This window comes from Erigeron canadensis, chromosome 3 (assembly GCF_010389155.1).
Source record: "Erigeron canadensis isolate Cc75 chromosome 3, C_canadensis_v1, whole genome shotgun sequence".
NCBI classification, from domain to species: domain Eukaryota; kingdom Viridiplantae; phylum Streptophyta; class Magnoliopsida; order Asterales; family Asteraceae; genus Erigeron; species Erigeron canadensis.
In genome coordinates this window covers 35,004,311-35,028,755 of record NC_057763.1, presented here as the reverse complement: position 1 = coordinate 35,028,755, position 24,445 = coordinate 35,004,311, and the positions used below count along the sequence as shown (strand labels likewise).

The 24,445-nt window shown below is 34.9% G+C and overlaps 3 protein-coding genes and 1 pseudogene across 3 annotated transcripts; 3 read left to right on the top strand and 1 right to left on the bottom strand.

Annotated features, from left to right (window-relative positions):
- The first annotated feature begins 1,161 nt into the window (after window positions 1–1,161).
- LOC122593622 lies at window positions 1,162–3,711 on the top strand (annotated as a pseudogene).
- Window positions 3,712–5,140: 1,429 nt separating this feature from the next.
- On the top strand, window positions 5,141–6,295 carry LOC122592009 (probable receptor-like protein kinase At5g38990). The gene has a single exon (XM_043764227.1). It carries the CDS (start codon window positions 5,141–5,143, stop codon window positions 6,293–6,295), a length of 1,155 nt encoding a protein of 384 aa, XP_043620162.1.
- A 90-nt stretch (window positions 6,296–6,385) lies between these two features.
- Window positions 6,386–9,383, top strand: LOC122592008 (probable protein kinase At2g41970). Its single transcript, XM_043764226.1, has 7 exons — window positions 6,386–6,419; window positions 6,787–7,043; window positions 7,447–7,573; window positions 7,654–7,933; window positions 7,992–8,124; window positions 8,288–8,374; window positions 9,264–9,383. Exons 1-7 carry the CDS (start codon window positions 6,386–6,388, stop codon window positions 9,381–9,383), a joined length of 1,038 nt encoding a protein of 345 aa, XP_043620161.1.
- A 974-nt stretch (window positions 9,384–10,357) lies between these two features.
- Window positions 10,358–15,517, bottom strand: LOC122591015 (carbon catabolite repressor protein 4 homolog 1-like). The gene is made up of 11 exons (XM_043763202.1): window positions 14,932–15,517; window positions 13,441–14,173; window positions 13,178–13,348; window positions 12,744–12,830; window positions 12,570–12,656; window positions 12,375–12,428; window positions 12,198–12,289; window positions 12,000–12,114; window positions 11,772–11,919; window positions 10,869–11,024; window positions 10,358–10,783 (listed from the first exon to the last, which is right to left on the bottom strand). Exons 1-10 carry the CDS (start codon window positions 15,087–15,089, stop codon window positions 10,879–10,881), a joined length of 1,791 nt encoding a protein of 596 aa, XP_043619137.1. The 5' UTR covers window positions 15,090–15,517; the 3' UTR covers window positions 10,358–10,783; window positions 10,869–10,878.
- Between the last annotated feature and the right edge of the window lie 8,928 nt (window positions 15,518–24,445).

Below are 24,445 nucleotides of genomic sequence, written 5' to 3'. Positions count from 1 at the left end.
GTGAAGAAATGATCACACTTATAGAGCCATGAATCAACATCATCGCCATTAAAACGAGGAAAATCGAGCTTAGTGAGTCTGTTTGTCGATAAACGATCTCCTACATTACAGAGAGTTAATTGATTCTGTTTCCGTAGTTCTTCAACCTTTGCCGCCATAGCTTCCATGGCGGATCTCATCGTCATCATCGTTTCGAGTGAAGAAGAGAAATCCTTCTTTTGTTGAGCGAAATCCTTTTGTAACTTCTCCATATCTTGATTGCGCGTTTCTGGAGCCATATGATTGAAGAGAATTTGAATTTTATTGAATCACCGGAAACCTAATTGAATTTAATTGAATTGCCGGAAACCTGATCGGAAAACTAATCGATATCTGATCAGAATTGGATAGTAACGGAATCGGAATCCACCGGAAACGGTGGCTCTGATACCAAATAATAGAGAGAAAATGAGATTTAAAAGAGAAATGATTTTTATTAATTTTTGATTATTATGAAAAGATACAATAATATGTTATTTATACACAAAGCGGGATCCGACCATGCTACTAACAAACTATTTGAAATAGTTTCACAATAGACCCTAGACTTACAACTAAGACACATTTGACCCTAAACCTTTATTCATATATCAATGACATTGAGTGTTACTCGTACTATGTTGCTATATTCGTTTAAGAATTAATTTAATCCATATAACAATTGAAATGATTATATAAAATGAAAAACACGTTTTTGAAAAAAATATAATCTAAACATTTGTATCATTTTACAATATTGATCCGGCGAGAGTGAGAGGGGAGAAACAGGAAAAGAAAATCTTTTTCTTCCTTTCTCTCTTCTTCAATCCAGCCTCAACCAATTTACCATACATTTTAACTCTTATCAAAATTTAGTTTATATATCTTCTTGAATCTTGATCCATACATATATATATTCTATAGATTTATTATCATATGAACATTATGGGGTATGCTATAAATCCTATAATGTTGTTTGATCATTCCACGTGTTAAGTTTTATTCGTTCCATTTCGTTATTATTTGGATTTCATATTGATGATCATCGTACATGCATTGGAAGCAAGAAACGTTATGTTTGATCAAGATTTTATGGCTGATCAATGCAGAAATGTGATATTCTAACGTTTATATTTATATAAATATAAACGAGACAACGAATATTGTGGGAATACTGCAGCAGGATGCCGTACTGTTGTCGTAGGAAAAAGAAACCAAACAAGGACAATCTTGAAGCAGCGGCAACAAATAATACAGCACCACCTCGAGCACCCCTTTATTCCGGTATATATATTCTTAAACCTTTCATATGTATCATGCTACATCCTTGATGTCTAACATTGATATTGAATAGTATTACCCATATGGAATTTGATATAAATTGTAATGATGTAGCTAGTATGAGAGAACCAAGGACCGGTGGAGCAGCAAAAAATGGGGTTCCTCAAAAGCATTTGACGATTGAATCACCATCATTATCATTGGACGAGATAAATAAGATCACAGATAATTTTAGTTCAAAGTGTTTGATTGGAGAAGGTTCTGATTATTGTCGGGTTTTCCGTGGGAAACTAAGCAATGGGGAAGACGTGATCATAAAGAAGTTTGATACCAGCTCTTTAACAGATTCCGAGTCTGATTTTAAAGAGAAAGTAAGAAGATCAATTGTTATCCTACATAAAATGTTCCTATTATATTATCTAACTTACAATGATTAATACTTAATGTGTCAACTGGTATTTTTTTTGTTTCTGTTATATCCGTATAAGTTGCCACATGACATCCATATAAGTTGATGCGTAGTTAAACACCACCGGATACAAGCAAGATATAGAGCTGTGTAAACATAATAGCAGCATCTAGAGTTGGATAGATGCTATAGATTTCGGGATATACTTAGATACATTTTCAAGCAATTAAACCCCTATATATGGTTTAATTGTAGTTCACATTGTTTACATTTGGATAAAATGCAGTTATCCATGATTTCAAGACTTAAGAATGAGTATTTTTCTCAATTGTGCGGTTATTGCTTGGAGAAAAGGAATCGAATCTTGGTATATCAGTATGCAACCATGGGTTGTTTGCATGATATACTACATGGTATAACCCAAATTAACCACAAAATTTATGTTTAACTTCGTAAGATTTTTTCTACTTGAGATTTTAAACTTTTATAGTTGTATGGTTTAGAGAGACGAGGTGGTGATGAACCTGGTCTGGTTTTGAATTGGGCCCAGAGAGTAAAAGTTGCTTATGGTGCAGCAAGAGGTCTTGAGTATCTACATGAAAAGGTTCAGCCTCCAATAGTTCATTGTGATGTAAGGTCAAGCAATGTCCTTGTGTTTGATGATTTTGAATCCAAAATAGCCGATTTCAGCTTGAGCAATTTGTCTTCTGACAACACAGCTCGGCTGCATTCAACAAGAGTGTTGGGAACTTTTGGTTACCATGCTCCTGAGTAAGTCTTGGTCTTATGAAGTTTGGTACTTTTTCTGAGTGTGGCAATATTATTAATGTTCATGTTTTTTATTTAGGTACGCAATGACAGGACAGATAACTCAAAAAAGTGATGTCTACAGCTTTGGGGTTGTTCTTTTAGAACTCTTCACAGGAAGGAAACCTGTTGATCACACAATGCCTAAAGGACAACAAAGTCTTGTTACATGGGTCTGTCTTACTACCCACAATTCACTTCATTTCCTCTGTTCCAAGAAGAGTCGACATTTGACTTGTCAACTTGAATTACTGATAAATTATATATAAGATGCAGTAAGTATGCAATTCCTCAAACAATGTATTCATACTCAAATGGCATATGATCTGCTTGTAACAGGCAACACCAAGATTGAGCGAAGACAAAGTAAAGCAGTGTGTTGATCCCAGATTAAATGATGATTACCCTCCAAAGGCGGTTGCCAAGGTCCACTTTATGCCTATACCTTTCGTCATTTGTTCTTTTTTTATATACTTCCCTAATAATAGCAATAATGGAAATTATAGATGGCAATTATGACCTATTTACTTATAAATAGGACGATTTGGATTCGTGTTCCATCTCAAAAACAGAAAGTATTCAGCGCAAGGGAAACTGGCCAATTGGATTGAAAGTGTAGCGAAGTCTATTGCTTTACTTCCATAAAAGCTACTCGTACTAAATTGTTTTGGCCAAAGATCTAAATATTAGTATTGTAACAGTATAGCATGTAAGCCCAGAGTGGCCACATGCCCCCCTATAAAGCGACTTGGTGGGAACACCACCCAGGTTTGAATCCCTGCAAAAGCATATTCAACTAGCCAAAGTTTCTAGGGTATCAGCGAGGCGGCGTAGCAAGGTCGCTAAATTTGAGGGGAGGAAATTCCTCTACTGGACTAAAGGGTTCCCGGACATTTACCCTGTTTTAGTATAGCTTGTAAATTGTAGGCATTATCAATTTCATTAATCAGTAAGTACTATAAAGTAAAAAATAATCATCTCATCCCGAACCCATAACCCAAGTACCCAACCCACCAATCTTGTCACGTTTACTGAATGTTTTTATCAATTTCTCCAATCTCAGTTGGCAGCAGTAGCAGCACTGTGTGTCCAATATGAAGCAGATTTTCGGCCAAGTATGACGATCGTGGTCAAAGCGTTGCTGCCACTTCTCAGCTCAAAACCAGCAGCCTCTGAGTCTTAGCCCTAGTCAACATTTGACCAGCTAACACAAACAGTTTCGGTGGCCACCATTGTCTGATTTCTTCCTCAAGTTCAATCAAGACTTGCATTGGAAGAAACAAAATGACAGTTATTTGGTGCGATAATGATCCCAGTAGTGGAACTGGTTAAAAACAACAGACGGTTTTGGAGCTCAGAGATCCCATGAACTGAAAGCTACAAATTTTATATGGCTTCACAACCATTGCATTCTTGAACGCATGTAACAATATTCGAATTCTCTCCAGTAACATATTTCTAGATGAGTGTTGGTGTAATTGTGTATGAAATGGTATATAAACAACCATTAAATGACAACAAATGTCTCATCCAAGTGTACATTCTATACCTATGTTAGTGATTTGTATATATTCTTCTTACATGTTACGTTGACCCTTCATCTTCAAACAGATGCATATGTTCTACTGAGTATTACTTAAAAAAGAGCATAGATCACTTATATGAAAGTTTAATCACAGTCAAATATGTGTATTTATTTATATCTAGATTACCCTCCATTTCTTCTAATTATTAATATAATCTTGGTTGGAGAATACGTCGCCAACAAAAACAATGATAGTTTAAACTCTTGTAATTACTCCATCCTTATCATCCATCCATCCAATGCTAATCCTTTTCTTTCCATTGGGCCATCTTCATCATCATTTCTTTAAATTGTTGAATCATTACTAAATGCTAAGGATTAATAGTAATAACTTAAATTCAAGCAACAAAATTTGAAGTGAGGTGTGCTTGTGTGTTCTGAATTTCGAGAAAGAAGAGAAGAAGCAGTGAATTAAATAAACTTGGTGACAGCATAATATAATTTTCATCCAAATTAGAGGTATGATTTCATTTGAGCTTATTATAGACTAAAGTTCTTATTTAATTGGATTGGGAATACTAGGTAGTCTAGGTTAGCAATATTATATAATTGAACCCAGTGAGGAAAATTCTATAATAATGTTATGGTTACTGTTTTAAGAATCCCATGATTGGCTAGTCCTTAATTAATGATCTTATTGTGGTGCTTGGCGAAAGAATTATTGTATTGGATTGTGAATGTAAATTTAATTGATTTGGCAAATGTCAATGACAAAGATAAGATTGAGAATTTATAATGATATGAAAAATGGAACTTTAATACTAAGTGGATCGAGCCAACACCATGATAGGGTTGAAATTACAAGCTATGTTAGTAAAGGTTGAAGAATGGGCTAGTGGCCTAATGGAATTGTAATTGGAGTGATAGGTGTTAAATTGATCTTGTAGGTTAATGGTGTGTGGCCAAGAATCTATGAATTTTCTAATTACTAATGAAAGGCTCCATCTCTATGTTCAGGAAGATGTCCATTTTTAAAGGAAAGAATCATCCTTTATAGTTAAATAAGGTAAGGCCTTTAGATATCGTTACCTTGATCAATCATGTTTCCTGGAAGTCGCAATGGAAAAGGGTCTGAAGCATCCAACTCCACTGCTGAATTGTCACAAAGATATTGTCAATTCGAGTTTGATGAAATTTTGCTTGCAACAGAAAACTTTAATGAATCATTAGTAGTTGGGGAAGGGGGTTTTGGGAAAGTATACAAAGGCAATATTCACATAGGAACAACCCATGTTGATGTTGCAATCAAAAGGTTGGATTTGATGTCAAATCAAGGAGCGTCAGAGTTCTGGGAGGAAGTTGAAATGCTTTCCAAGTTGCGGCATGTTCATTTGGTGTCTTTAATTGGTTACTATAATTATGAAAAAGAAATGATCCTTGTGTATGAGTACATGCCCCACGGAACACTTGAAGATTTTCTCCATAAACTCCATGCCCCTCTTTCTTGGGTTGAGCGACTCAAGATTTGCATAGGTGCGGCCCGTGGTTTAGACTACCTTCACACAGGGTCAAGTATTGAGGTTGGTGTTATACATAGAGATGTCAAGAGCTCAAATATTTTGTTACATGAAAGTTTGGCGGCAAAAATTTCAGATTTTGGGTTGGCTAGAATAGGTCCAATAAATCAACCATCAACTTATGTCAACACACTTGTTAAAGGCACTTTTGGGTATATTGATCCAAACTATTTTGCCACTGGAAAGTTGACTGATGTGTATGCTTTTGGGGTGGTATTGTTTGAAGTTTTGTGTCAAAAGCGACCATTGGATGAGAGTTTTGAATATGGCCTAGCAACATGGATACAAGAATCAATTAAAGAAGGGAACTTAAAGCAAATAGTTTATTTGGGTATACGAAGTGAGATATCTCCAAAATGTTTGAAAGGGTTTGCTCGGATAGCCAAAAGATGCTTGGATTATCATCCAAATGACCGTCCTACTATGACTGAGGTGGTCTTTAGTCTTGAATCTCTACTTGCTCAATCTGTATTGTCCTCACAACAGAAAAACAATAATTGGTTGCAAACTCCAGGCAAGTTATTCGGAAGAATATTTGATGTGTTCCCCTCTAGCTCCCCTAGTGAAAACTTAAGTGTCTCAATCTCCCCTGATATAAACTCGGGTACTCCAGTCTCTCGTCGTGAAAACTCAGGTATTCTAGTCTCCCCACATATGTGTCCAGAAGTTAGTCCATAGTTACATGGAAGAATACAGATATACACATAACTAGGGCCGTCTTGTGGATTTTTGAGGCCTGTGCCACTGACACAATATAGGCCCCTTAAAATGGCAAATAATCAAAGATCTACTGACACTATCCGTACTTTTAGAAGTGTTAGCGTTAATGATTTTGACTTATTTAAAACTTTGAGGCGGTCGAATGTAGTATACAAAATCATGTAGGTCCTTAACCTACTGGAGTCGAGAAAAGGTCGCTGAACCTGCTATGTCAGATGGGATTGGGTAGCTGATGCAAAACATAAATCTAAACGTATATACTACTTTTTTTCTTCTTCTGGAAATCATATATATGCATGTATAATATATTCTACACATACAATGTCTACAATTAGAAAGCAAAACATTATAAAGATCACACGTTCTATATGGATATTTTATGCTCAAAACGCGAGTCAATGGATATTAATTATTACCCATATGGAATTTGATATAATTGTATGATGTAGCTAGCATTAGAGAGCCAAAGACCAGTGGAGCTGCTAAAAATGGGGTTTCTCAAAAACATTTGACAATTGAATCACCATCGTTGTCATTGGACGAGCTAATTAAGATCACGGATAATTTTGGTTCACAGTCTTTGATTGGAGAAGGTTTTAATAATTGCCGGGTATTCCATGGAAAATTAAGCTATGGGAAAGAGGTGATCATAAAGAAGTTCGATTCCAGCTCTTTAACAGATTCCGAGTCAGATTTTAAAGAAAAAGTGAGAAGATCATCATCATTTTTATCCAACATAAAGTGTTTCTATTATACGTATCCACCTTTCAATGATTTTATATTTTTGGTATCTTGCGGTATTTTTTTGTTTCCGTGACATCCAGTATAAGTTGCCACATGACATCCATATAAGTTGTGTACACCACCAGATACAAGCAAGATTTAGAGTTGTGTACACATAATAGCAACATTTAGAGTTGGATACATGCTGTAGTTAGATACATTTTCATGGGGGCCATGTGATTTAATTAAAATTCAACAAATATTAAAAAATTAGTATGTGATGGATTCCACATCTAAGCTTAATTAGGTGCCGGGCAGCCTTATATTCACTTTTCCCTATATATATATATATATATATATATATATATGATTTGGATAAAATGCAGTTATCAATGATTTCAAGACTTAAGAACGAGTATTTTTCTCAATTGTGCGGTTATTGCTTGGAGAAAAAGAATAGAATCTTGGTATATCAATATGCAACCATGGGTTGTTTGCGTGATATATTACATGGTAACCAAACCACAAAACTTATGTTCGACTTTATAACCTTTTTTCTACGTGATATATAAAAGTTTCATCGTTTGGTTTAGGGAGACGAGGTGGTGATGGTGACAGAGAAGTACCTGGTCTGGTTCTGAATTGGGCCCAGAGAGTAAAAGTTGCTTATGGGGCAGCAAGAGGTCTTGAGTATCTACATGAAAAGGTTCAGCCTCCAATAGTTCATTGTGAAGTAAGGTCAAGCAACGTCCTTGTGTTTGATAATTTTGAATCCAAAATAGCCGATTTCACATTGAGCAATTCATCTTCTGACTACGCAGCTCGGCTGCATTCAGCAAGAGTGTTGGTAACTTTAGGTTATGATTCTCCTGAGTAAGTCTTGGTCCTTTTGTTCAGTGTGACAATATTAATGCTAATGTGTTTTCTTTAGGTATGTTATGACAGGACAGATAACTCAAAAGAGCGATGTCTACAGCTTTGGGGTTGTTCTTTTAGAACTCTTGACAGGAAGGAAACCTGTTGATATAACAATGCCTAGAGGACAACAAAGTCTTGTTACATGGGTCTGTCTTACTACCCACAATTCAATTTATTTCCTCCATTTCAAGAAAAATCGACATTTGACTTGTTGACAAAATACTCACAGATTATATATCATGCAGTAAGTATGCAATTCCTCTAACAATGCATGCATACTCAAATGTCATTATGATCTGCTTGTAACAGGCAACGCCAAGATTGAGCGAAGACAAAGTAAAGCAGTGTGTTGATCCTAGATTAAACGATGATTACCCTCCAAAGGCAGTTGCCAAGGTCCACTTTATGACTATACCTTTCTTTATTAAGAATAGACTATATAAATGGAGTCTTGGGATTTAGCCCAACTAGACATTTAATGTCCCTTATGTCTTTCAGTTAAATGTTGGTCACGGGTTCAAAACCTTTGAAAGACATATCGGGAAGTCTTTGCCATTGAGGTGGAGCATGGGGTTTTTTTCTAGCATTTAGCTAGTTTCCTCCAGAACGGTAGTGGAACTTGCACCGCCGGTCATGCCCTCGGATTGACTGTGATGGAAATTATGTCTTATTTACTTATAAATAGGACGATTTCATTTGTGTTTCGTCTCAAAAAAAAAAAAAAAAATATTTACCTACAAGGGAAACTGCCCAATGGATTGAAAGTAATGCGACAACTTTTTCCTTAAAATCTACTAAATGGTTTTGGGCGAAGAAAATCAATATTATTATAACAAAAAAAAAATTTTGAACTTTGAGTCGGGACACAACATTGGGGAAATCTTACCGTATAATGTTGAAACTTTGTACATACCCTACACGAGATGTTGATCATAAATTGTTACAAGTATTCAGAGGAAAAATCCTAAGGTTTGTCATCTCTAAATATCGTAGTCAAGACTTTGGATAAAAACGAGAATGTCTATGACCCGTTGGTTGGCCATCATTGGCTATTATATTTTTATTAGTATCGTAACAGTAACATTATGGTTTTGAATTATTAATTTATTAATTAATATAAAAATATTCTTTCAGCTAAGATGAAGAATAGTGTTTATGGGCCAGCCTGGCTCGGTTGACCTAGATATAAAAAAATGAATCATATCAAAATGAACCCATTGGCCATTTCCAACCCACTAATATTGTCACATATACTGAATGTGTTGACCATTTTCTCCAATCTCAGTTTGCAGCAATTGCAGCACTGTGTGTCCAATATGAAGCTGTTTATTGGCCAAATATAACGGTTGTGGTCAAGGCGTTGCAGACATTTCTCAACTCAAATCCAGCAACCTCTGAGCCTTAGCCTTAGTCAACATTAGACCAAGAAGCACAAACAATTTTGGTGACCAAGTTGTCTAAATTCCTCCCTGACTTCAATTGAGAATTGCATTGCAGAACCAAAATGCCAGTAATTTGGTGCGATAATGGTCCCAGTAGTGAAATTGTTTAAAAATAACAGACGGTTTTGGAGCTCAAAGATCCCATGAACTGCAAACTACAACATGGTTTCACATCCACTGCATTCTTGAACGCATGTAACAATATTTCGTATTCTCTCCTGTAACATGTTTCTAGATTTTGGTGTAATTGTGTATGAAATGGTATATAAACAACAAATGTCTCATGGAAGTGTACATACTATACCTATGTTAGTGATTTGTATATATTCTAATTATAGGTTTTATTGACCCTTAATCTTTAAATAAAAAAATAGTATCGTTCAGTTAAGTGAAAGGTTAATATTAATTAGTCTATATCAATATTACTCCCCAATATACATACATAGTTATATAGAATCAAGAACAGACAAACTTCATATCTTCCCTGGAAGCATATATACTGAATCATTTTCAACATATACAACAAAGGAAAACCAAATTCTCACTCATAGATGCATTGAGGCAGTTGAACGTGAAACGAGCAATAACCATCAGAATTGATGACACTATCAAAAGATGTTACAACACAGGTAGATTTTGCGGGACAACTCACATATAAACACGATAAGTGGAGCAAACTTAAATTAACAAATATAGTGATCATATCACATTTCGTTATTTTTACACATACTCCAGCAAATGTAAGGTGGCTTTTGCAATAAACTGGAATCGAAATCATATCAACAATTTATTAACAATAATAACAGATTATATAAAAGGGAATCCCAAGTCAGGCGAGTTTTGGTTGAATGATGATGATTCGGAAATTAACAAGAAACAACCAATACCAAAATATATTAGTAAGTTTTAGAGAAGGGAACATCAAAAGTAAGAAGAATAAACAAAGGAAAATGTTCATGGACTTTCTATTCAATTCAACCACTCTCAATTCCATGTGGGCCACGTATGTAATCATATCAAAATAAAAACAAAAAAATGTCTAAAAAATCCTTCCTCTATTAGCCCCCATCATTGGAAAACTTGCTCCATGAGAACGAGCTACAACTCATGGGTCATAACTAAGTTATACTGCTGAAATCATATTATATTCCTATTAAATAAGAAATGAGAAACGAAACTGAACTGAACTGAATATGGTCCATTTTCCTGAGTCAAGGGTAGCATGATACAGAGTTGTAGATCATTTGCACAAATTCCCTACAAAGGCTATCGATCTACTTTTTTTTTCACACTTTTCACTTACAATGTGTCCGTTGGGGTTTCCCCTTACTTTTATCGTCATTATTTAGTCTTTCAGCTTGATCTGCAAAGTTTACTAAATTAGTTGAATCAGCTAAATTGCAAACATACACACAGGTATATAAAAGCATGTATCACAAAATACTTGCCTAAAATGCATCAACGTCTAGCCCGAGGTTGGCATCTAAATTCAGCTAAAAGTGCAATGTGATCCGATGACCACTCTGGAGAAGGTAGCGCTGTATCTTTCCGTAAGCTATCCTCATCCACGAGCTCCAATAACGATTCCACAGTCAAACTATCCGCTGAAACCAGTACATAAAAAATCATTTCACAGAAAATCTATTAGATTTACATATTCTTTTGATAATGAGTCGACTTCCGCACCAAACAATAGCCACAGTTGCACTTTCCATGGAACCATACTTATGGGGGTTATGGCGTCATGCTTTTTATTTATTGACAAATTAATCCTACACTTTATCCTTTAGTGAACACCACCAAAGTGGCTTGATGATCAGACACTCTCCCTAAGTAGATATCTGGTGGTGGCCAAGGAAAGGGTTCGAAAGCAGTCACGGGATACCCCAGCTAGGCCATGTACAAGTCAAAAGCTCCCCCCCCCCCCCCCCCCCCCAGGTAACCGAACTAATCTTATCATTAGGAGTTTAGATATGTAATTTAAAAGTTCTTATTAACCAATTAGAAACTGATAATAAACTGTGATAGAATAAGATGTGGAAATAATATTCTGAAGGCGTAATGATCAGGTACTCAGTGTTTTGAGTGTCCAGAAAATTCTGACTACTTATGAAAAGAATACATGATATGAGCAAAAAATGGTCTTAGAGATATGAGAAAAGTCTCCCAAAACTTGGTTAAAGAACAGGAAATTATGATCAGCATATATTATTGTGACTGCAAGCTTGTTAAAACTATATAATCAGTTTTCAAATCACACATACAATGATACAAACACCTAGCAACACAACTGAATCCTCCAAGAATTGACAACAGCATAAATAGAAAAACAAGCAAAGATTAGGGATTACCTGAGTAAAATATGTAATCAAGGGTACCAATGAAGTCTCTTGTGCAATTTGTAAATAAGGGTTCATTTGTATTCGGGTCCACTCTCCTCTTCTGTTGCTCATAACCAATACCAGCCCCCATTCTAGCAAATGACGAGTATGCGCTAACCTGCGGAATATAGAATCATAATATAAAAAAATACAAGATTCTATGTAAAACTCAACCATAGTTAATGGCATATTTATTACCAATGGAAGAGTGTGAGTCAGTTTTGTAGCAGGTCGCAAGATGCCAAGAGGGTCAACGGCTAAATCAGGATGCATCGGATCAACTTTTCCAATTGCAAGAAGCGCATGAGGAGCACTGCAGTTGAGTTTAAGAATAAGTCAAGATACAGATGGTAAAGTTAGAAGTACCACTTTCATGAACAGCACAGCAGAACCCACCTTCCAGGAACTGAATTAAAGTCACCACATACTAGCATGGGAATATCTGCACTAGCAGCTATCTTTTCCAATCCTTTTAACAGTGTGTGAACCTACAGAATTTGCCAGCCAATAAATTTTGTAAATAATGATAATATTAACATAAGTATATTTCTTTTGTATACTTAAACGCCTCACCTGCCATAGTTTCACATCCTTTAGGTCATGCTGAATGTTCACATGAGTATTTGCCTACACTCCAGAGATAAACCAAGGGAAATCAAAAATGATATTGGTGAATCTTATACATTTATAAGTATAAACTGAATGTGATAATCCGACATATGAAATAACTTTAAAGATTTAAGTGTCGGCTGTGTTGCTGTATCTTACCACACAAACAAGTTGACGCTTCCCTAGATTATCAGCACCTTGGTTGCTGAACTTTGCTTCTAGAACAACAATTAGTGCAACATTATCCTATTAAAAACCACAAGTTTATCATCAAAAAAACAAGAAGATAAAACACAATAGAAAACAAAGCCTCAGTTACTAATTAAAAGCTACCTTGACCAATCGATTTAGAGCTGTTTTCTTTTGGGCATTGGGAACCACAGCATCTGTTAAAGATTGGGCAGCTTTGTTGAATTCAACCTGTACAAGCAACCTCATACCCAGTTAGAAGATGAGTACCATAGTTATATGTGGCAGAGTTTCAATCCATTTAAATATGAATGGGTTATTTCGAGTTAAATCTGTAACAGATCTAAAGGGTCAAGGTAATCAATCAAGTTAAAAGCAAATTGGTCTAGGCTGGAAACTTCCCTAAAATGTGTTCTTAGTTTGTACAAAGAAAACCCAAAATTTTACACACTACTTGGTACCGAGAAAAAAGAGAATTCAGATAATATTTTAGGTCAGCCCAGACATCAGGGACCAAGGTTAACTAAATTTTCCCATAACATTACAGATGTACCATCTAAATCAGGTAACCTACATACCTCATACTTTTTGACATGTGAGAATCTGTCTCTGCGAAAGAATGTGGCACATCCATCGATCGTCTGATTACTGCCATTGTAAACCTCAGCGGTTCTCCTCTTAAAAAGAGCTTGATATCCATGTTTGTCCAGCTCAGGTGCAAAAAACTCCTCAAAATGATCACTTTGAACCTAAATGAAATAAAAGAAGTCAAAATTAGCTGATGTTGGGAAAAAAAAAATAGAAATCAAACTTTAAAAAAAAAAACCATAGAATCATATACCTCCTGAAGACAAACAATGTCTGCAAGGTAGCCAACGATTTCTCTCAACAAATTCTGTCTGCGGTAGGGCCAAGAAAGGGCCCATGAAGGGCAATAACCATACAAATCACTAGTAGCATTTGACTCGCATAGAACGTTATATGAAAGCACGGTAAAAGTTCCTGAAGATGAATCCAAATGACCCGACACATCAGCATTAGTGACCGAAATCATTCGTCTTGGACTAGGTGATGGAGCGGGAATCACACGAGATGTTAATATAGTGCTTGCAGGTCCAACAGGTGATTTCGTCTCTAAATCCACCACAACACACTCAAACTTTAGAACATGGCCAATATCATCTGCGGTTGGTGTGTATGTTTTAGAACGTCCAACTTCAAACCAAGTTTCACCACCATTTCTCTGTGTAACTGCAGCCGGATATAATGGTGTTGTGCCATTAGCAACAGCTTGCACACTCGTACTGTTGTTATTATTATTCACCGTGGATGTTGTATTATTAAATCGTCCATAAATATCCTCCTCTTCATTTCCATTTTCATTAACAGCACTCGCAGCACGCTCATGCAGAACACGATGGTGTTGCCATGCATCAGAAAAGCATTTTGGAGTGCAATGGTAGCTCTTAGCAACAGGTATCTTCGCTTTCACACAACCTAAACACTGCAAAGTAGCTTGTTCAGATGGATGTACACTGCAGATAGCAACTTTCTTATCACTATGTATACGATACCTGCAAAAGAAATAAATGAAAGTTATCAGCAATACAAACACTACGTCAGAGTTCCATATTAATTGCTCGATCATTGCAAAATAACTTCAAAAAAGTAACGAAACAGTTGCATTATATAAATACTGTACACCCTATCTCACCCAAGATTAGCAAATAACATTGCAGACTGGAAATTAAGATGCACTATGAGCACACATCCATATGTTTACAGTCCGTATCTTTTTTCCGTAACTCATAGCAAAAAAGGAATATATTTAAGAGTTAAGTTCATCTAGAAGATCCTCCAATTAAAGGTTCACCCTAATTCAACCATACCAAATTATCAATTCATAAACCATGTTTACTTGAGCATAGCAGGTTTATACGACTCAATGTTCTCATGGTCACCTTCGTTATTTTCTGAAAAAGCTATCACCTTTTCTGGTTAGATCCTAATTTCCATTATTTTTCAATATAAAAGCACCTTTACATTTTCACATTACATTATAATTGGCCTGATCAACTAACAGGCAAAGCATACTCATTTAGAACTAACTGCAATATAACCACACATATAAAAAGTCATAACCCTATAATTGCAACCAATTACAGATTGAAAAAAAAAAAAAGATCAACTGCAATATCCATCAAACAAACTTTCAAGCACATTGTAACAAAATCATATAAAGTAACAACTTTTCCAAACATACTAAAACGCATTACCGTATCACATTATTAGTATACTAAAGTTAAAAAAACAAAACTTAAAACTAACTAACCACTTATATCTCAAGAAAAGACCATCAATAGGCAAAGATTCAGGTACATCATCAGTAGTAACAGTCTTATCGGGACGACGAATCAATACGTAAGGCGAAACTTCACAACCTACTATCGGAATATCGGAAGGAAGGTGCACTCTCAGCACACTCAGCATTCTTTTAACTACAAATTATTTAACTTTCTATTATTATAAATATAATTATTATTATAATAAAGATACAAACTTTCTTCAAATCCTAACCCTAATTTAATAAACAATGAAGATGAAAGCAAAATAACTATGACTATAGATAACACGTGGCGGACACCTGGCGGTTCCGCCATTACATCAAGATCATACGCGCCAGTTTTACCCAAACAAAAAGATTAAATCTTTTTTAACAAAATTAAATATGGAAAAAAAAAAAACTAATTAGGAGGAAATTGGGGTTTATTAAGATAAGTAAAGATATTATTATGTGATGATGATCTATTTAAAGAAAGAAATTTGATTGGAGAAAGAAAAGGGGGAATGTTATAATTAGGGTTTGAATGGAAAATTTGATTTGATTTAATTTGATGATGATTTGGGGTTTTACAAATTGAAAGAAAGAAGAAAGAGAGATAAGAAACAAGACGTGATTTATTGATTTTCTTTTATAGCTTTTTATTATCATTTATATTTTTTAGTTTATATTTATCTACAGTATTATTCTATTTTTTGTTGTATCTATCTGGTGTATGACTAGATTTTTCAAATTTTTTTTTTTTTAATTTGCATAAGTTGCCCCCCAGATTTCAATGACCGTAACACTTTCATATTTTCCCAGTTGGTCTTACATTTTCAATATGCTTCATCATTGGTCCAAATTCTAATTATCGTTAAATTAGGTCCGTTATCTTTAACTAGCACGTTACCGCGCAATTGCGCGGTGTTTGTGGCGGCGGCTATGTGTGTGTGTGGGGGGGGGGGGATTGTTGGTGGTAGGGGGCGTCGAGTGTTGTAGATAATTGATGTAAAGAGTTAATATAAATATTTTAAAAGAGAAGGACTAATAGTGTTATATAACGAGAGTTTTAGATATTTTTTCCCATATAATTTTAACATAGGGGCTACTCTTTTTATAAGATAGTATAAATATCATTTTATTATTGGTAATGATTAATCCTCCCAGTTCATAGGATGATTAAATATGGAAAATCAAGAAGTAAGATTAAGAAAGTATTTCGATGGAATCCACTTATCACACTCATATGATTTTAGAAGAATTAGGCTAATGCTTGGGAGGATTAACCATTTTCCTTTTCTTATATTGTCCTTTTTTACATATCACTATTCGCATTTCAAGTCTCAAATTCTTCTTCTATCCTTTGATCTCATTTATACTTTTTTATTATTATTATTATTAACCAGCTCATTTATATTTCTAATAAAAACATATCTATATTATAAACATAATAATGAACCTCAAATACATTTTTGCCCTTGACAGATAAAAGAAAAATGAAACATTAATGATAGGGAAAGGAAGCTTAGAAATGGTTGTTATCCTTTTTTTAGCGCTAATGATTTTCTCTATTTGCATATTGCACATAACAAACATAACCCTTTTTGATTTCGCATGTGTCTCAGATGCATTTCATATGTTATAAAACATGCATGCAATAAGTATATCCAAACACCTCCTTAGAAACAATGACGATGACACTGACTAAGGTGTAAATTTGTATTTCAATAACCTAATTAGTTTTGAGTATTTCAATGATATTTTAACATGGTTCGGAAAAAAGTGTAGATTAAATGGAAAGTATTAAGAATGGGTAAACCGATGTGATCTATTAGTTTTAAGTTCATTTTTTAATTTCTTGAAATGGTCAATATGTTTCTAAAAAGACATTTACGCCCTTGCATGGTGGGCACGCGATGAAGGCAATGGATGCAGGTTGACGACTGTGTGTTTTTTGGACCAAAGATGATGCAAAACTGATATTGTAGGACCGATAGCTTAAAATTGAAAGGTAGTGACGATTAATGAGATATGGCCAAACCATTGGGGCCATCCATTTGACTCACTCTTTTAATTTTTTTGGAGTTAATTTCAAAAATTGTCCCTGTGGTTTTACCAAAAAATCACGTTTCATCCTTTAAACTTTAAAATGACACTGGTAGTCCTTTATACACGGATAATGGTCACATTTCGTCCTTTAGTCGACCGTATAAAGGACGAAACGTGACCATCATCCGTTAGATTAAAGGACGAAACGTGATCATTATCCGCGTATAAAGGACTACCAGTGTCATTTTAAAGTTTAAAGGATGAAACGTGATTTTTTGGTGAAACCACAAGGACGATTTGTGAAATTAACTCAATTTTTTGTGTATCTAAATATGGAGCAGATATTGTATATTGTGACTTGTGAGTGATTAATCTCCATTTTTGTCAACTTTATATTGGTTATGTGGTTTTTGACTTTTGTTTGTGTGAGATTTTAGTTTTTAATGCTTTTATAGTTGAAAAATGTTATTTAGAGTATGTAGCTTGATGATTTTAAAGTCGTGAGAACATAAGTTTAGGGGGATAAGAAAGAAAAAAAAAACTACTTTTCCACGAGTTTTGAGCTTTAATATCTCGACGGTGTATTGAAAAGGTTAAAATGTAGTCATACTTTATCTTTACCTATGTAAGTTTAGAATCATTAACAAATTATATTATTTGATTTGAAATTGAGATCATTCCCACTGGATCCGTATAAAAAAATTTGCTCCTTTCCCTTTTGTTACTCGTACACGGTACACACAGATTAATAAGTGGAACTTTAAGGTTTAGAGTACTATGTTACCCAAACAATGAAAGTCTCTTTTATTTACCTATTTAATTTCATCAAGAACCTTTTTACTATCAAAAAACAAGTTGAAATAAAACCAGTATTATTGTACTTCCATCCTTGATGAAAAGCTAAACAAAGAAAATCCGAAGGACTTCATACAGGCATCAACTACACACGCAATCTGTTTTCAAATGAAAACACTCCCAAGGAGAAACATCGAGTAAAACCAAATGGTGCAACTGTACATATGTTGAGTGCATACATATGAAATTATGAATTGAACGCTTCAGGTTAGACAAACGAAACCATACTTGCAAACGATTTAATAATGACACATGGTCACGCACCCACGTGAATAGATAGATCGATCATGTATGCAAGTATGGTCATATCAACCAAAAAGGGAAATAGCAGCAGAAAGACATCAAGGCCAATATCCTTACCCGACCAACCTGTAAAGATTAACGCTAGCAAATGAACATAAGAGTGGTGCCAATGGTCTCAACCCTTAAAGAAGATGTGGGAGTACTGCTTTACAAAGCACAAGCATTAGCCACAATCATTGAAAGCACATCGATCACCAAAAGGCTGTATTCAAAGAGGCCCATCAACCAAAAGGTTGTCGTTTCAACTTTCAAGTCCCATTGGAATCGATCAAATGTATGAATTATTATTTGATGCGTGGATTATGGATGTCTCTTTCAAAAAAAAAAAGTACCATATCGATCAGTGATGTATACATAAATATGAAAAAGATGGAACCTAATACAAGAGGTATTCGAGTTTATTGGTAATAGCAGAATCCAGCGACGCATGTCATTTCCAAACCCAAACAGCAAAAAAGTCTATCAGACTAAAACTAACAAACATATTATTATTGTTTTGTTTTTGAACAATATATATATATAAATAGGGGATGGTAATATAAGGTTGTCAGGTATCTAAGCTTAGGTGTGGAACACTCATATATTGTTTTTTTAATCCATAAAAATCATGGGGGCTCATGCATTTATTCATTAAACAATAAATAGTAAAATATTAGTATGTGAGGAATTCCACACCTAAGCTTAGGTGTCGGACAACCTTATATTCCCTTTTCCCATATATATATATATATATATATATGAAAGGAATTGTATTATTTCTGACTATGGAATTAATTACATGTAGCTTTTTTCTCAATAGACCTTGGATATGTTTGGCATAAAAGCTTGGAGCTGGGCTGTAGTTAAGGGTTTGGGGTTGGAGCTAGAGGTTGGGGCTAGGGGCTGGGGCTTTTTTTTCAACTCTCTTCCTACGAGCTTTTATTTTAAAGACCTTTTAGGGCTTTTAGGAGTTTTTCAAAGCTGGGGCTTTTGATTTCTTATGTTTTACCAAACAGGGCTATAATTTTCAAAGGAGCTTATTTTTAAAAGCTAAGGGCTTTTAAGTCCTTAAAAGCCCCTGAAAACCCCTTGCTAAACAGACCCCTTAATTAGTTGTAACTCTATAAGGTAAGGTTTCAATCCATGACCTATTCTCTTTGTTTAACAAAACGCAATACTATTTTATATAAACTTCTTTCAAAAATATAAAGCATCGGCAAGCTTTCATTTACTGTGTATATATATATATATATATATATATATTAGTCCTAATACTCGTACGAGGTACGGTAATTATTTAGATTGTAGTATAAAGAAATTCGAATATGTCTCATACATGATTTGTGGGTATGAAATAAATTATGGCTAAAATAAATCGATGATCGAAGCTAAATTATATTGTAATAAACAGTAATAATTAATATAATATATGTTTAGTTAGAGTTTAGGATTTACTTTAAAGTTTTAAAGCCACATCAAAATCAGAATTTGTAAGCATAGTGGATGATGACAAATAGCTTTGTGATTTCAGATTGTAAACTCAAATTTTTGAAGTGTTCATGTTAATAACATATTATAATTAATATCAGTAATAAGAGTTGAAGATTGAGAAAGAAAAAGAGAAAATTTATTAATAAGAAAATGATCAATCAAATAAGGTTTTATATTACTAAGTTAAGTTTAATTTTAAGCCTAATAAGGAAATAGAAATTCTATACAACTAAAAAAATAAATTAACAAAATAAATAAATAAATAAAAAGGACGCCAGAACATGCCAAATCCTTTTTTAATTTATTGGTAGATTAGAAATTTTAAACTATCAAAAATATTGGAAACGAAAAAGGATTTGTATCAAAATATATGGAAGAGGATTATCAAAGATTCATATAAATACTGTATTTAATTATATGCGTATCTTATAGATATCTTCAAATAAAATAAATATATCCATGTTATGGAGGAGGATTCATAGTTTAAATTCGGATAAAATACGGATATGTTATAGACAAGAATTCATAGTTTCAATACGGATAAAATAGGGAAACATTAAGTATAATTTTTTTTTTTATAAAAAAAGACACTTGTCGTTTTAATATAGCAACACGTGTCGATCAAAAGAGGCTACAATCCTGTTTTAGTTTATTGGTAGATATATAGTTATATATATAACTATTAGTCTTAATGCTCGTACGATGTACGGATTGTTTATTAATTTTCTAATATATATACTTTATAAATATATTAAATATGACACATATTGATTAAATAAAGTGCCTTATGTTATCCATTAGAAGTTTAGAACGCTAATCTTGTTTTAATTATCGTTAGATGGATGTTATAATAAATACTTAATAATAATATCATTTAAATTTTTAATGGAGTTGGTGTACCATTGGTAAGCTCTTTGACTTTGGTCCAACACATTTGTGAGATTTTGGAGTATAAGTAGAATAAATTGTTAGCTAAAAAGAAAATTAATTTTAGAGTATAAGTAGAATAAAGAATTTTTTGTACGGACACTACAAAATTCAAGACAGATGGTGTGAATACGAACTTTCACTTAGAAAGTTGCAAAACTATGAAAACCGGTATCTAAGACACCGGTCTTAACATTTTTAAACCAAAGCCGGTGTCTTAGACACCAGTCTTCAAATTGTGATCTTTTTTCTATCAGAGACGAACTTGTAGACACCGGGTTTAATCCATTTATTAATGAAGGCCGGTGTCTAAGACACCGGTTTTATTAATACATGTCGACATACTTTTACTATGTTGAATATGTTTGACAGAGCACTGCCATGTTTTGGATTGATTATTCACATTATTCACAAGCAGCAATATCTTTTTAATATTTATACGTTCCGTGCAAAGAATTTTACATCCCCTTTCATGCACCCGCTTTCAACAAACACATGATAAATGTTGAAGACCGGTGTCTAAGACACCGGCTTTGCCCAAAATTGTTAAGATCAGTGTCTTAGACACCGGTTTTCGTAGTTTTGCCACTTATAAAACTAAAGTTTGTATTTACACCATTTGCCTTGAATTTTGTCGTATCCGTACAAAAAATTCGTAGAATAAATTGTCAGCTAAAAAGAAAATCTATTAAAATTTAAATTGTATTAAATATGATTGTTTGAATTTTTAAGTGGGTTGGTCAGAAGTATCTTCTAAATTCACTATGTGGGGGCCGGATGTGAGTTTTCCCAAGGTCTCGAGTTTGAGTCTTGGGTTTCTCATCTCAATGTATTTTCTATGAAGATGGGGTTGATGTCTAGCAAATCGCTCCCAACACATCTGAATTGAAACTAGCTTTACAAATAAATAAATAAATAAAGTTATGTCTTTATTTAAAATAAACATTAAATAATAATAATAGTAAATAACAATAATAGGTGTTGCTATGTAAGTTAGTTAATGAAACTAAACCAATTCGTAAGTACATAGTTGATCATTATCATCTTGAGGTGAATTTGTAAAAGATTTACTTAACTAAAAAAAGGAGGAATCGTAGAATATCTAACATTCGTTACAAATTCATATTTTTTATTAATAAAATAATAAATTTATAATTATAAAAATCCTATTCTAATACATATATATGAAATTTATTAAATAGGTTATTATTTAATAAATACAATTAAAAAGACACTTGTCGTCTTCATACGACTTGTCGATCAAAATATGCTACAATCCAGTTTTTATTTATTGGTAGATAGGGGAAAGATAATTATAGTACAAGCATTTAAAAAGGTACAAAAAGTACAAGATTTTTCCTCCTTCCATCTCCGACCACCACCACCATGATCATCTTCGACCACCACCATAATCCTCCGGCGACGGCAACCATCTCCAGCGAGACTTACACATGTGTAAGTACAACTTTTTTTTAGCATTTTAGGGTTTAAAATTTCTAGGTTTTTTCCTTCGCGAGACAACCACCACAGGCCACCATCATCTCCGACCACCCCAACCACGGCGCCGACAGCAAGGGCTTCGCCCGTACAATAGCAAACCATCACCATCTCTTGGATCGCCGCCCATTAAATCCATACAATTCCCATATGCGTTCCTTGACGGTCAGCTTAGAACGGATGAGGGCCAGAGGCCCGTACCGTATCCACCCGAAAACGAACCGGATTCTCGTCGGAAAGTTAACTTACACATGTGTAAGTCTCGCCGGAGATGGCCGCCGTCGCCGAAGGATCATGGTGGTGGTCGGAAATGATCATGGTGGTGGTGGTGGTGGTGGTGGTCAGAGATGGAAGGAAGAAAAAGGAGAAAAAACCTTGTACTTTTTGTACTTTTTTAAATGTTTGTACTATAAATAACCCATCCCTAGGGATGTGTTAGATTAGGGACTCCTTATTTTAGAGACCATTAGGGACATGTAACTTACACATATGTAAGTTCCGACCACCCCAACCACGGCGCCAACGCCGACAGCAAGGGTTTCGCCCGTACCGTAGCAAACCGTCACCATCTCTTGGATCGCCGCCCATCAAATCCATACAATTCCCATATGCGTTCCTTGACAGTTAACTTAGAACGGATGAGGGCCTCTGGCCCTTACCGTATCCACCCGAAAACGAACCTGATTCTGACCGGAATGTAAACTTACACGTGTGTAAGTCTCGCCGGAGATGGTCGCCGTCGCCGGAGGATCATGGTGGTGGTCGGAGATGGAAGGGAGATGGAAGAAGAAGGAGGAAAAACCTTGTACTTTTTGTACTTTTTTAAACGCTTGTACTATAAATAACCCACCCTAGGGACGGCTTAGATTAGGGACTCCTTATTTTAGGGACCATTAGGGACATGTAACTTACACATGTGTAATTCGTGGTGGCGGTGATCGCCGTTGCCGGAGGATCATGGTGGTGGTCGGAGATGATGGTGGTGGTTGTATAACTTACACATGTGTAACTACAATATAAGTTGTACTTACACATGTGTAAGTCGTGGTGGCGGTGGTCACCGTCACTGGAGGATCATGGTGGTGGTGGTGGTGATGGTGGTCGGAGATGATAAAAAATGAATGATTGAGAAGTGTCCCTAATGGTCCCTAAAATAAAGAGTCTCTAATTAACTTTTCCCCCCACCCTTATAGGGGTGAGTTATTTTAGGACCACCCCTAATTCTATGACAAATTAGGACCACATGTCCACATCATAATCATCATCACCACCACCACCATGATCATCTCCGACCAATAACATGGTCCTCCGGCAACCACCGTCGTCGCCAAAAAATCATGTTTCAGTTAATTTACACACGTGTAAGTTGTATATAACTTACACATGTGTAAGTTAACTTAAAAATGATTTTCCGGTGGTCCCCGTCGCCGAAAAATCATGATGGTGGTCGGAGATGATCATGGTGGTGTGTAAGTCACAAAAAACACATGTCCTAATTGGTCCTAAAATAAGGAGTAGTCCTAAAATAACTTTCACCTATATATATATATATATATATATATATATATCTTCATTTATTGGTGATTTTTTTTTTGGTCAAATACCTCTATTTTTTTTTAGGGTTTAGTGCACCGGAATGCAACAAACTATGCCCAAAAGGTTATAGTGTGCACGAACTAATGTTTTTTTTTTATTGTATGCATAAACTTAATAAAAAAGTTTATATTATGCAACTTTTTGTGACCGACCAATAAAAACCTTACACGTAGCCTATTCAAATAAATTTTTTTACACGTGGCAGCTCGTACAACTCATACGGGTGTACGGGCTGCCACGTATACACATTGCATGATTTGAACATTTTTACTAAGTTTATGCATACAATAGAAAAAAACGTTAGTTCGTGCACACTATAACCTTTTGGGTATAGTTTGTTGCATTCTGGCACACTAATCCCTTTTTTTTATAAGCATATAACAGGATTTAACTACCAATCTCCCACAAGCATTGAATAGTAGCACATCAATCACCAAACGGCATTTCAGTATCTGAGGTGACCCATCAATTATAAGGTTATCGGTTCACGTTCAGCTAGGGTCTAGGGATAAGTGTGAGAATGGTTGTGTGGTGTGTGAAATTGTGGATAGTTGCCTTCGAAAAAAAAGGTAGCACATTTTTCAGTGATTCATAGATATGAGAAAAACTGAACCTCAAAGTCTGAAACCAGAGGTCTTCGAGTTAAACAGTAGCAGCAAGGTCCAGCAGTGTGCAGACGATCGGGTTTTGTCATTTCCAAAAAAAGCAAGTGGCGAGATTATATTACAACTGGAAACTCAAAAATATTACAACAATAAAGATAAGAAGTTGGATTCTCTCAGATACAAGAATTGACCAACTCTCTGTTATTTAAGAATATAGGTAA